Below are 14,330 nucleotides of genomic sequence, written 5' to 3'. Positions count from 1 at the left end.
ATTAGTTTTATTCTTAAATTCATTAATAATTAGGAAAGAAATATTAAATTAATATGTTAATTTTTATTGTTGAAACCCTGAAAGTAATATAAAATTGAGTAAAAGATTATAACCTTTTTATAACTATTCCAAAAATTAATATTTATAAAAATATTGTTGGGATTGTCATATATAATCAAATTAATATAGCTTAAAAAATATATAAATGCAATTAAAAAAAGGAATTTTTATATTAAATAATTGATAAACAAACTGATTAAAATATCTCTAAACTAGAAGTAATTTACATAAAATTTAGGTAAAAAATTATATAATGAACAAAATTTTATCAAACTAAAAATATCGAAAGAATAAACTATCAAAATTAAGATAACTAATAAATTAAATTGCATTTAAAACTAAATGATAATGTGAAGAATATATATATAAATAAAATTATTATCAATATTATAAATAATAAACAAATTGATTAAAGTATTAAAAAATGATTAATATATAAAAGTTATAGATTTATTAAATTATAAAAGTGAATATTTTATATTAAAAATTTTATTTTCATACTTATTCTTAAATTTCTTAAAGTTTGCAATTTGAAAATAATTTGGCTTAAATATATTTATTTTATATTTCTCCATTTTTAATACTAATATTTTTTATATTTATTATATTTAATAATAAAAAACAAAATACTCTAATAAAAAAGGTTTAGGCTTTTCGTCGAAAATTTCATCATAAAATTTATTTAATGTTGAATAATCATTAGTTTTTATTTATTATTATTTTAATAATTTTTTTTTTTTATCTTATATATTTATTTATTCTTTTACGTGTAAGCATCCAAAATTGTAATTATTAATTTAGTAATAATCATTTTATAAAATCAAATTACTGTTTTCTTCCAGGAATGGTATAATACTAAAACACAATTTACTTTAATTTAAATTTTCTTAATAATTCTCAAATAAATAACTATATTTGAGTCTATCATCGTAAAAAGGTGCTATAAACTATCCTGTTTCTAATTCGTTTTTATTATTATATATTTAATGCATGGTCCAACCACCACTTTCAGGTAGTCTTTATTATTTAAAAAAAATAACTAATTAAAAATAAATAAAAATATCATTAAATTTTTCATTAAATTTAATATGTTCTTATTCTTTAATAAAGCCTTTATTATTTTTATTATTTGATATGTATTTTTTGATACCTTTGTTTTCAAAAAAATCTATATAATGCTCATTAGTAGATCTATTTGATAAGGGTTTTTCATTTTTATGAAAAAAACCATACTTTATTCTTATTTTTTCCACGTTTATTGGTAAATTAAAAACAAAATCTACATGAAAATAAAATTCATTATTTGGATATTTTCTTGTATCTTTTTCTTATAAATCTATTTTGAAACTGTAATATAAACTATTTAAAGGCTAAAGAAAAATTATGTCATTTTCAAGACTATCTATTATAAGTTTTAATTTTTTTATTTCAGATTCTACTCTTGTGTTTGTTTAAGAGTTTATTAGTATTTTATATTCACTATTTAGATATTATAATACTTATTACTTATTTTAAAAAAGTTTATCGAAATAAAAAGTCAAACCATTTTTAATTGGTTATTCTAAGAAAAAGATACCAGTAATTATAGGATCATATTTATGATCTTATATAATCCTTTTTTATATTAACTTGATTTCATTCTTTAAATATATTTTTTTAGAAAAAAAATTATATATTAAAATCTTTATTTAAAACATTTTTTTACTTAAATTTTGATTTATTATTTATCTAATATTTATTTCTTATATTAATCGTAAACTTAATAAATAATAATTTAAATTTTTTGTTAAATATAAATAATGTAATAATTAGTTTTCATATACATTTTTATTCATTATTGTGGATATCCTATTTTATTTTATTTTAATATTCATTTTGTATGTAGCAATCTTAGTTATTAATTATTTGGTCTTTATCTAAATTTTACATTTATTTTAGCATGCTTTATTAAAAAATTAAATAAAATTTTTAATATATTTTAATTGTTTTTTTAAAAATAATATACTTGGTAATATATATATTTTTATTTATTTTTTTTAAAAAAAATCTCAATAAATAATAAGAGGGACATTATCCATTTTTTCTGATTATTGAATTTTTTTTTAAAAAAAAAACTACAGAAAAATAAAATAATTAATATAAAAAAATAATATATTTTATAATTAAAACTATAAAGTTTCTAACAAAATATAAATATTACAAAGTCTATTTTTTTTATTTTAATATTTAAATAAAAATAATACTCTATCATTTTTATTAATTTTATATATTTAAATATCAGAAAAAATATAATGTATTAATATTTTAAAAAGGAAAACTAAAAAATTTAGTTTTACAATATTTTAATTAATATTTATATTTAAGGAAGTTTGGAATTATAAAATTTTAAATTAAAAAATATAATTAAATATAATTTAATAATATAATAAAAATAAATAAAATTTAGTTTTAATAAATATTAAATAATAAATATATTAATAAATTTATTAAAAAATATAATTTCTAATTAAAATACCAATATTAAAATAAAAAAAAGATAATTTAATATTTGTATATAAAAATATATAATTTGTAAATTCCAATTATTTTATACCTGCTCTTTTTTTGTTTAATTGAAATAATCATATGGCCTTTAAGGCGAAACAAAAAATGTGAAGAGAACTGGTCCTATCAATCATTAAAAAATAAATTAATTCTTTTTATAAACATAATTTAAATAAAAATGAATTATAAATATTAAATTTAAAATGAAAAATATATATTAGTATAATAAGAATTTTTATAAATAATTTTATTCCAAATCTTTTTATAAATAGATCAAAGGCATTTAGTATATTTTTAAAAAACTAACTATAATAAATGTTTTCAATTCCCATTTTGAGTTGATAGAGATTTAATTTACTGTGTCAAGAATTAGATTATATATTTAATAATTTTTATTTTATTTTAAAAAAAACTATCAAATCAAAAAAATTCATCAAATTAAAAAAATTAAAATATAATGAAATTATCAACATCAACAGAATGGCTATATTTTCATTTATGGAAAAAAAATAGTCAAACAGGTGCAAGTTGCCCTGGAGTATTTTTAGTTGATACAATAATATATAGATGGGCATAACCATATTTTTGGTACTTTACCAATCGAGAAGGTTAAATAATACGAAAAACAAAAGAACGTATAGATATATAAAAAGCATAAGATATATTCATATATAATGTTCCTTAATCTGGAATAGTAGCATAATATTTAGTTTCTTAAAATCATAATTAGCAATGTTTATAAAAAAATAATATAAACGATTAAATGACGAATTTTCCAGAAAGTAAATAAAAAAAATATGAAAAAATAAAAAAATATAAAAATAAGATTCAGAATAAGAAGTTATATAGTTTGAATATTTTAATGAAGATTAATTTAATATATTTATTCATTAGCGAGAGAAAAACTTAAATGCAATTCTTTAGAAATTTATATAGCCAAAAGGTGGTGTAAATTCATTAATAAAAATATCCTGGTCCCCATAATTTTGTTTATTATATAGAAAAACAAACATTAATAAATTAGATAATACAAAGGTACCTATGAATGAACGTTTATGTACATTCGAAGGTCCTGAATATTTAGCAATATAAGATAGTATAACATCCCCAATATTATCAGCAGACTTAGAACAAATATGTGTAAATATAGTAAAACATATATAAGACATAAGTGGAGGAAACATATAAATATCAAGAATGGTATTATATTTTAAATTGGATGACAAAAATAGACTTTGGCTTCTTTTTTGTACTGGTTTGAAGGTAAGAGAACGTTTTTAAGAATACAAAGAATTAAATACAAATACCTAATAAATACCTAGAATGCTATCTCCAATATTTAAACTTTAAAAAACAATTACAAAGCACATAATATAATGGGAACCTTAATGAATATCTAAAATGGTCATGTTATAAATTTATAGAATAATTTTGAAAAAACTGTTCAAATTGTGAATTACATACTAATTAATTATACGAAATTTAATTTTCTTAAATTATAAATACTTATGAATAATAAGCTGTTGGAAATGAAAAAACTATTTTACCATAAGACATAATTAATTTAATAGAATAAAGCAAAGAGAAAATAGCAAGAAGAAGAGAAAATCTTGAAAAAAAATAGAATGAAAGCAAACGAATTTCCATAAATACTAATAATTAATCTATTACTGAAAGGTATATGAATAAAGAACAAGAATTAAATGATTTACTTAAATATCTTGACTAAGAACATTAAAAAAACGAAATTAACCTTAATATAATGCCAGCATTAATTGTTAAAGTATGGGGAAATTTTAATCAATAAAACTATTAAAAAATCAAACAAAACTAAAGTTGGCTAAGTTTGAAAACAAAAGTGTGTGAATCCTGCTATTTGGATTATACCAAATGCATTATAGAATCTAATCTTATAAGAAATGTCAGGAAGAATCAAGAAATATTGAAAAACGAAACTTCTAAGAAAAAAAAAAAGGCATTTGGAGAATATTATAAAAACAATTAAAAAAAAGGCGATGTTTATTAAATTTTTAATTTATAGAAAAACTTAGCTTATAATAGTGAATCTCAAACAAGTAAATCCTCAATTAATTATTAATAACCTTCATTTTCTAATAAAAATAATAAAAATAATAAATTGAATAATAATTTTAATAAAAAAGTGTTTTTTTTAAACAAAAATTAGATCAATAATATCGCTCTTTACCAAATGGAAATTAAAAACAAAATGAAAAAGATTCAAATGAATTTTAATAAACTAAAGAGTAATAATAACTTTTACAATAAAATTTAACTGAAGAAATATAAAATAATCGAACAATTAGTAATTAATAAGGGAATTCATTATAAGGCTATAATTAATATAAAATTAATTTGAAAATTAATAAATAAACTAAAAATTAGTTTCTTTCTGGAAGAGAATCAACAAGAAACAAATAAGTTAATAGTAATTTAAAAAATAAAAAGTAAAATAAACCTTAATATTTCTAAGATCCTTATAAGATATATGCATAAAATAAGCAAAAATTACCTTCAATAAAGTAAAAAGCAAATATAAATACTTTTAATTTATTTTATAATTATTATTTTTTTAATAAAAGTTTTAGTGGTCATTTAAGTAATTCTGAAATGTCGACAAGAAGTAAATTAAGTCATGACTTTTTATTAAATACAATAAGTTGTCTTAAAGCTTGTATTAATTAAATTGATTAAGATTGAAATATTTAAAAACTGTGGATATATAAATATAAATTTATATATAATTATAAATGTAAATTAATATAAATTTTTTTATTTAAAACATAAATATTAAAAATATAATATTTCAAATTATTAATCAATTAAAAATTCTAAAAACTATTTAGATAAATATTAAATTATATTATATATTAGTTTAGTTAATTGTATTAAAATTTTTCCTTATTATGTATTGTAATTTAAATATCTGGAATAATTATAAATTAAAAATATAAAAAAAACTGTATAATCTAGTAATAAAATAAATAAATATTTATATTATTGTTAAAATATTAAATCTAAACTATTATTTAAAATATATTCATAATACTCTACATAATAATAAATATGAATTGAATAATTAACTTTATATTAGTAATAATTATCTAGGATAATTTTATATTTAGGTTAAATTAAATATATATATATATATATATATATATATAATAAAATAAAATATCAAAAATAAAATAAATTATATACAAATAAACTTTTATCTATTATCATGTTTGATCAACTTTTATATCAATTTAATTTAATAATTTTTTTTTATGTTTTGTTTATATTATTTTAATTAATAAAAATATATATAGTATTTATTGCAAAACGTCAAATAATCTTTTTTTTTTGAATTTGTTTCCATGAATAATTTTTTATTCATTAGTATAATATAAATTATTAATTAATCTTTGAAAATAAAATACTTTATTTATAGAACATAAATTAAAACCTTTAAATTTTCGAAACTATTTAATTTAAAATTTTATCATTATATTTAATTTTTACTTTTATTTTTTTTTTTATTAAATGAAACTTTAATATTTTAGTTTTATTAATGTATTAACTATAATTTTTCTTATTTTTTTTTTGTTTCTGTATTTTTTTAAAAAAATCAATTGAACAAAATAAAGGTTAATTCCATTTTTTCTATTTCTTTATATTCATACTAAATTAAACTAAAAATAAAAATAAAAAGTCAATATGTAAAAAAAATATTATATTATTATATTATTTTATTCATTTTTATTTTTTTATATGAAAATACAATAAGTTAAATAATTAACTAAGAAAAAAAAATTAAAGAAAGATATTTTAAATAATACTAAAAATGGCTTCAAAAAAGATAAATATTAGTGGTAAAATAATTATTATATAGTTATTTGTTATTAATCAAATTTTTAAATTAAATAAAATAAAAAAAGGCGCTGATAAAAAGCAACCAAATATAAACAAAAACAGTGTAGTTTTAATAAAAAAAAAGAATATTGGTGCTCTTGTAATATAAAAATAAAATCAAAATGATGAAATATTGAAAATAGAAGACCTTATACAAGAAATCGAGCAAAAAAACTTAAATGATGAATAAAATAATCAAAAATAAAAAAATCTTATAACAAATGCGACGAGTTCTTCAAAAAATTAAAAAAGACCAATAACAAATAATTCGCCTAAAGTAAACATAAACAAATAAAATAATGAAAGTATAATAAATGTTTTTATAACAACAAATAAAAAACAATAATAAAATTAATAATACGAAAGTATTAAAAATTAATAAATATAAAAGAAAGATTCTGAAACCGAATCTACTTATGATCCTGATTAAATACCTGCAGACTTTAAATAAGCAAAATAACATAGCGTAATATATATCGATTTTATTATTTTTATAAAAAAATATTGATTAAGTAAGCTTCTATTATTGGAAAAGAAGATAACTCAGAAAATTCTTAAATTTCATATTGTAAATGTTGTAGCAGAAGAGTAGAAAATATAAGACTTAGTTTATGGTGCGATTTAACTTAATTATCATTTTAGGTAGTGGTTTTCCTTTATTTTTTACTTATATAAAATTTTGTTTGATGTTTTTAATTATTTTGTTTGGCGTAAGTGGAATATTTAACACAGTAACAAATGGAACTATTGGTAAATACAAATATAAACTAAATAAATAAATAAATTTAAATAAGGCTAATATTGTGAATAATAAAAATTAAAAGTTGACTAAGATTAATGTGATTCAAATAATTGGATTACAAAATATTCATTAGGAAATAAAAGAAATGAAAATTAATTAATGGATATATAAAGCGCTTTGAATTTATTTTCAATATTTATAATAATAATTCTTTTATAATATTTTCGATATGTTCAAAGAAAAACAGATGTAGAATGTGATGTTGCGGATATTTCTGTAAATGATTATACAATTATGATAAATAATATCCCAAAAAAAATTGAAAATGCATTGAATGATGATTATGACGATGATTTAAAAGATTTTTTGGAAAAAAATGCATTTCCAGGAGGAAAAAAGCTAAATATTGTAAAAGTTAATTTATGTTATGATTTGGATGAATTGAAGACTTTGCATAAATATAAGAGATAAAAAATTCTGAAAAAATAAAAATTATTATCTTATTTTTATAATAAAGGATAATATCCTCAAGGTATGTCATTAGAAAAAGTAAATTAAGAAGTTTATATTGCTGATAAAAATAAAGAAACTTTAGAAGCTAAATTTGCAGATGGAAAGGGAAAATAATTTATGGAAAAATACTTTAGTGGATGGGCTTTTGTAAGTTTATAAACAGAATAAGAAAAGGAAGAAATTATAGATTTATATGATTGTAGTTTTATTTAAATGAAAATAAAAGGAGTTAAACCTTTAGTTTATCATGGGAATTAGCTTGTAATTAAATAAGCTCCTTAACCTACTGATATTTTTTGGGAAAATTTAAAACTGTCAGATAAACAAAGATCATAAAGAAATCTTTTAGGAACTTTGTTTTCACTTTTAGTTTTAGGAGCTTGTTTTGGATTACTTTATGGACTTATTACAGCTTAAAAATCTTTAAATACTAGTTCTAATAATGATAATTAAACAATCGTTTAAATAGTTGGTATTGCTATTTCTGTAGTAATTAGTATTTTTAATGAAGTTTTGAAGATTATTTTAGTTGAAGTTGCTAAGTATTTTTAATTTAAAAAATTATAAATTTATTATTTTAACATTATATAATTTTTTAAGAAAAGAAGGGCATATTACTATTACTAAATTTAATATTAGTTAAGCTAAAAAAATATCAATAGCTTAGTTTTGTAATACTTCTTTAATTACTTTTTTAGTTGAAATAGTAATAACTAATAATAATAAATCAAAATTCTTGAAAATATTTGGAAATGGTATAAATAATCAAAATTAATTTTTGTTTTATTTATTTTAAATTAAAAAGGTGGGTTAGCATAAAATTAAAATTATGTTTTTATTTCGAATATGGTAATATCATTTGTAACTTAAGCTTTAGATGTTGGATATTACGTAAAAAAATTGAAACGAAAATTACAAGAAAAAAGGGTTTAAAATCTATTTTAACTTAATCATAATTAAATGAGTTTAAAAAATATAAATTATTTTTTTAAATATTTAAATTTTAAAATGCTAAAAGATTATATGAGGATCCGATATATCCTATAGAAATTAGATATTGTACATTAATAAATACGATGTATATGACAGCTTTTTACGGACCTATTTTACCTATTTGTATATTATATTCATTTATAACTATATTCTTATAGTATTGGATTGATAAGGTAATATTTTAAATTTTTAAAGAAAAATTATAAAAAAAAAATAGTATAATATTTTAAACAGAAGAACAATAAAATATTAATAAGGGCAAGAACTTTCAATAGAAATGACAGAAATGATTGAGATAATATTGCCTATATTTAGTATATCTAACTTAGTTTTTTTCCTTTATATTTCAGATGAGAAAACACAAGCTCCGAAAATAGCAATTGCAGGTATTATAATAGGAATTATTCATGCATTATTACCTATGTAATATTTCAATGAAAAAATGTTTAAAATAAAAGAAGGAATACCGAATGTTGAAACTTTTAATAAAGTAGAATAAGGATTTAAAGTGGTAATAATAAATTAATATAATTATAATATAATATAATATAATATAATATAATATAATATAATACTAATTGTAATTATAATTAAAAAGTTTATATAAAATTTAAAAATTAAACATTTTTTTATTATTTTATAATAAAATATTATATATTTAGTTTTTTATATATGTTTTTTAAAGTAATATGACTTAATTAATCCTGCAACTGCATAATAAACAAGACGATAATAATATATTAAAAAAATATAGAATGCTTAAGAATTTAGATAATCAATAGTAAAAAATAATAGTTTATTTATAAATTATATCACATTTGTTTTTTTATAGCTTTCCTAATAAAAGATGTTTCAAAAATAAAATATTGATTATCACAATTAATAGAGCAAATTTGCATCTGATGTTAAAGTTTAATTAAATTATTAAACTCTATAAATAAATCATGATAAAAAAGATAATAATAAATATGAGAATTTATAAGAAATTGAAAATTTAATGAATGAAATTAAGATTTGAAAAAAATTATAAGAAAAAGAAAAAGTAGAATAATGTAAAATATAAATTATTAGAATTCAAAAAAAATAAAAAAAGTTTATAATAAATAAATTATAAAAAATATATATAAATAAAAATTTATCTATTTTTTCTTTTTTTTCAATTATTAATTTCTTTTAAAATATTATTATAAAAGTGTTATATCTTTATTAAATTTAAAATTTACTAAATTTTGTATTTTAGTCTTATATTTTTAAATATTTATATTTTTTTTACTATTAATTTAAAAGTTTTGTGATTGTATTTATATTTTTGTATTTCCATTCATTAATTAAATAATTTATTTATCATTTTATATTTTTTATATTGCATTTCTAATGCTTTTTTTTTTAGTTTTCTTTAATTTTTTTTAAAACTCTATAAATAATTTGATAAATGCCCTTTTTATATTGAGTTTTTGTTTAACAAAAAATACAGAAAAATAAAAAAAAACATCAGAGCAAATAATTTTTTACAATAGGTGAAATTTTTAATGAATAATGATTTAAAAAATCTTCACTTTAGTTTCTTTAAACTTAATGCAAAATTGAATATCTTAAAAAAATTAAATTTTGATTATTATGAACTGATTTTTTAATCTATTACTAATACTAATATTACATGTTTCTTCAAGTAGATTATATATTACTTTATTAAGTATAAATAATAAAATGTTTTATTATTTTAGTCGTTGTCATTCTGATACTTATTAAATTTAAACAATAATTGTATGACTATATAAAGTTTAATCACTTTTTTTATTTATATTAATATATTTTTTCCAAGAATTGTCATTTAAAATAATGTTTTTTTTATGTATTCACGATAAATTAAATTTCATTTATATTAAAGAAAATATTTTAAATTTTAATAATTTTTAAATTGCAAATAAAAAATAGTATAAAGAGAAGTTTTTTTGTATAATTAAAATTTAATTTAAATAATTATAAATTTTTTTAAAAAAAAACATTTTAAATTATGAAGATAAATTAAAATAGTCTAAGAAATTAAGTTTTCAATAATAAAATAATTAATTTAATATATAAAAAAAATCAATTATTTCTGATCTTTTACCAGTGATATTAAAAAGGTAAAAATAAGCAAATCATTTAGTATAAGAAATGAATAATTATATGACTATTAATTTATTAAATATATAAAATCTAATATTTTTAAAAACTTTATTCTAAAAATTAATAATAAAATATTGTAAAATTTAATTACAATTAAATATAAGAAATTGATATAAAATTATACGACTCTAGATTTTGATAAAACCTAAAATTTTATTTTAAAAAAGTGGCTAATATAGAATACTAATGATACATATTTAGAAAGATTACAAAAATAAGATGTAAATTAAATAAAAAATACTGTATTAATAGACTTAAAAGGAAAAAAAAATATACATTAAAAAAATATATAAATAAAATATAATATATTAGAAAATAATAAAATAAATAAAATTGAAGATCATTTGTAATATTAAAAATAAAAAAATTATTAAAACTCATAATATTAATAAATTAATAATTTAACTTTAACTAAAAAATAATATAAATAAAAATCTTAAAATAAAAAAATACTTAAAACTTTTAACTAAATCACATTTTTTAATATGAAGCTGTAAAAAAATTATGAATAAACAATAATGACAAAGTAAAATTAAATTTTTAATATAAAAAATAATTTAAATGAAAGAAAAATTTATTAAAAAAAAAACTGATAGCATATATTTAATAAAAAAAAAATTAATATTATAAATATTATTAATATATATAATAATTATAAATAAATAAAAATATATTTGTTTTTAAGATAAATATATATTTCGATTTTTATTTTTTAAATATTTTACATGTATTATTATATAATTCATTTATTTTATTCAAAATTATTATATTAAATTTAAAACATTTCTTCAGGATTTTATTAATTATTTTAGCAAATTATAAATTATAATTTATTATAAAAATTATTAATTTTATAAATTTAACTTATATTGTTTTATTATTAAGAATTCATAATTTATTAAAAAGAAGTTTAATTCTAATGATTAATTGTAAAATTAATTACTTAATTTTTTTAAATGGATATATGAAAAAATTATTATAGTTATAATTATAATTATTTATTATTATTAATATTATTATTATTATTATTATTATAATTATTATTATTATTATTATTATCTTTATTATTATTTTTATTATTATTTTTATTTTAATTTTTATTATTATTTTTTCTATAAACAAGAATGTTTTTATTTAATTCAAAATAGTTTTTATCTTTTTAAATTATACTTCTTAATTCAATATAATATAATTTATATACAATTAAATAATTAAAAAATATAAAAAATAATCCAAAAATAATTAATACTATTATAAATATTGATGTACATAATAAACTCATTTGTATTATATAATAATTAAATGTATTTTTTTCCAAAAAAAAATCAAAAATAATTAAAATTATTATCAATATAATCATTAATAACGATATAATTGTAAGAATTATATAACGTTTATTTTAATTTGTAAATATCATTTAATTTATAATATATTTCTATTTACCATATATTTAATATTCGAAAAAGCAGGCATTACATCTTTTTTTTATTTAAAAACTTTTAAACTTTAATTTATTTACGTTTTACAGTTCTTTATTAATTAAAAACAAAAAACATTAACTATGAATATTTTTTAGTGATCCTGTACAATAGCAAAATTTATTGATAAATGGGTCATCCTCTTATTATATTTAATGGCATATCCTACAATATTCTAAATTTGAAACTGATAATTTATTGCTAAGAATTAAATCTTTGTTTTAACTTTATTTACTACTTCTCATACTTTTCATAAATAGTTTGAAAGTCAATTATATTTATCAACTTTATAATTTATAAATTATTTAATTAAATATATATCAAGATAAAATATATTATTTTTGTAATTAAATTCATTTTATATGAATATTTAATTAAAATACAAAAATTTTAATTTTTTTTATATATTTAATATAACTATTAAAAAATTTAAGTATATAACTTCTTAAATAGAATAGAAAAATATTTCACTTTATAAAGAAAAATATTTTTTATTAATTTAAAATAAAAATGCATTTATTAAAATATTTTAATAATTTATATATAAACATATTAAATAAAGTTTTAATAGAAAATAAAAATAAAAAAAATAAAAATAAAAATAAAAAAAATAAAAATAAAAAAAACAAAAATAAAAATAAAAAAACAAAAATAAAAATAAAAAAACAAAAATAAAAATAAGACTTTATTAACTTTTACTTTATAAAAATTAAAATATAAATATATTTTTTAATATATAATCATAACTTTGGTTTTAGTTATTTTAATTATTCATTTTAATATCCATATAAATCTCCTCCTTTAGAATCAAATTAGTTTTTATATTTATAAAAAATTTGAGTTACATATTCTATATATTTTTTATGCCATTCTTCAATTTATTCTTTAGTCGGATTTTCAATTTATGGAACTTCAAAAGGTTTTGCAACAACCATTTCAATATTAATATTAGGATTAGACAAAATTAAAAAATATTTAGAATAAAATAAAGTTCCTACGAATTTAAATTTATTTAATAAAAGTCTGAATTTATAAAACTTATCTATTGTTTAATAAGCTTTATTTTCATTATAAGCTACACAAGGTCTAATCTTGTAGCCATATTTCATTGCATATTTTATGAAGCCTTTATGTTCTAAATAATAATTATATTAATTTTAAGAAGTTAAACTAGCCTTTTTAAAATTTATTAATTTGGAAATATTAGTTGTTCATATAAAAAAAAATATTAATTTTTTTCAAAAACTTAATTTTAAAAAAAAAAACTATTTTACTAAACATATTTAAATTGATTTTTTTTTTTTGCATTACAAATTAAAAAAATCTTTTATATTTTTGTAATGCATAAAAAAAAAAATTAAATTAAAAAATAATTAGTTAATATCATTTTTTTTATTATTAAATCAGTATTTAATAAAATTTATGGAATGAATAATTTTTATTTTTTTTGTAGTATATATTAAAATTACTTCTTCATATCCTCCTGGAATAAAGCATATGTTTTTTCCCTTTTACATGTAACTTTAGAAACTTTGTGGATCAGCAGATACTAATCCTGACCATCTTATTAAATACCCAGCCAAAGGCATTTGCAAAGCAACTCGTGATCCACAAAAAACTACTTGACTTAAAGGTTCTTCTTTTCTATACATATTTAATAAAAGAGCCATTGCCATAATACTATGTGGATGAACCTTTATTAAAAAAATATTATAAAAAAAATAATAATAAAATAAACTGGCAATAATATTTTTTCTTTTTCTAAAGGACTTTCATAATGCACATTAAAACCTTTAAAATATTTATGAGGTGCTAAATATTGAAAAATTTTCTGATATGTATCTGATTTTCTAGCAAATTATTAAAAGAATTAATTCATAACAAAAAATGCTGCTATACCTTTATTACCAAATCTAAGC

At 15.8% G+C, this 14,330-nt stretch overlaps 3 protein-coding genes across 3 annotated transcripts, besides 15 other annotated features; 2 read left to right on the top strand and 1 right to left on the bottom strand. All coding sequences in view use genetic code 6, as the record gives it.

The window, feature by feature from the left end:
- Window positions 1-2,448: 2,448 nt before the first annotated feature.
- Window positions 2,449-2,501: a microsatellite.
- Window positions 2,454-2,551: a microsatellite.
- Window positions 2,552-3,009: 458 nt separating this feature from the next.
- Window positions 3,010-3,053: a microsatellite.
- An 8-nt stretch (window positions 3,054-3,061) lies between these two features.
- Window positions 3,062-3,996, top strand: IMG5_137950 (hypothetical protein; the record flags this gene model as incomplete). The annotated part of the gene is made up of 2 exons (XM_004031754.1): window positions 3,062-3,338; window positions 3,437-3,996. The coding sequence occupies 2 exons, from the start codon at window positions 3,062-3,064 to the stop codon at window positions 3,994-3,996; spliced, it is 837 nt and encodes a 278-aa protein (XP_004031802.1).
- Window positions 3,389-3,426: a microsatellite.
- A 720-nt stretch (window positions 3,997-4,716) lies between the features above and the next one.
- Window positions 4,717-4,741: a microsatellite.
- Window positions 4,742-5,343: 602 nt separating this feature from the next.
- Window positions 5,344-5,391: a microsatellite.
- Window positions 5,392-5,757: 366 nt separating this feature from the next.
- Window positions 5,758-5,786: a microsatellite.
- Window positions 5,787-6,448: 662 nt separating this feature from the next.
- On the top strand, window positions 6,449-8,857 carry IMG5_137940 (hypothetical protein; the record flags this gene model as incomplete). Its single annotated transcript, XM_004031753.1, has 7 exons — window positions 6,449-6,476; window positions 6,543-6,793; window positions 6,908-6,982; window positions 7,098-7,266; window positions 7,311-8,313; window positions 8,372-8,526; window positions 8,577-8,857. The coding sequence occupies 7 exons, from the start codon at window positions 6,449-6,451 to the stop codon at window positions 8,855-8,857; spliced, it is 1,962 nt and encodes a 653-aa protein (XP_004031801.1).
- Window positions 8,858-9,278: 421 nt separating this feature from the next.
- Window positions 9,279-9,343: a microsatellite.
- A 380-nt stretch (window positions 9,344-9,723) lies between these two features.
- Window positions 9,724-9,761: a microsatellite.
- Window positions 9,762-10,720: 959 nt separating this feature from the next.
- Window positions 10,721-10,761: a microsatellite.
- Window positions 10,762-11,217: 456 nt separating this feature from the next.
- Window positions 11,218-11,267: a microsatellite.
- A 638-nt stretch (window positions 11,268-11,905) lies between these two features.
- Window positions 11,906-12,041: a microsatellite.
- A 97-nt stretch (window positions 12,042-12,138) lies between these two features.
- Window positions 12,139-12,179: a microsatellite.
- A 798-nt stretch (window positions 12,180-12,977) lies between these two features.
- Window positions 12,978-13,092: a microsatellite.
- Window positions 12,983-13,089: a microsatellite.
- A 59-nt stretch (window positions 13,093-13,151) lies between the features above and the next one.
- On the bottom strand, window positions 13,152-14,087 carry IMG5_137930 (hypothetical protein; the record flags this gene model as incomplete). Its single annotated transcript, XM_004031752.1, has 2 exons — window positions 13,152-13,586; window positions 13,881-14,087. 2 exons carry the CDS (start codon window positions 14,085-14,087, stop codon window positions 13,152-13,154), a joined length of 642 nt encoding a protein of 213 aa, XP_004031800.1.
- Between the last annotated feature and the right edge of the window lie 243 nt (window positions 14,088-14,330).

The sequence above is a fragment of the Ichthyophthirius multifiliis genome (assembly GCF_000220395.1).
Source record: "Ichthyophthirius multifiliis unplaced genomic scaffold scaff_1120509251070, whole genome shotgun sequence".
Lineage (NCBI taxonomy): Eukaryota > Ciliophora > Oligohymenophorea > Hymenostomatida > Ichthyophthirius > Ichthyophthirius multifiliis.
The sequence above is the reverse complement of the archived record's forward strand: the minus strand, read 5'-3'. Positions and strand labels throughout refer to the sequence as shown.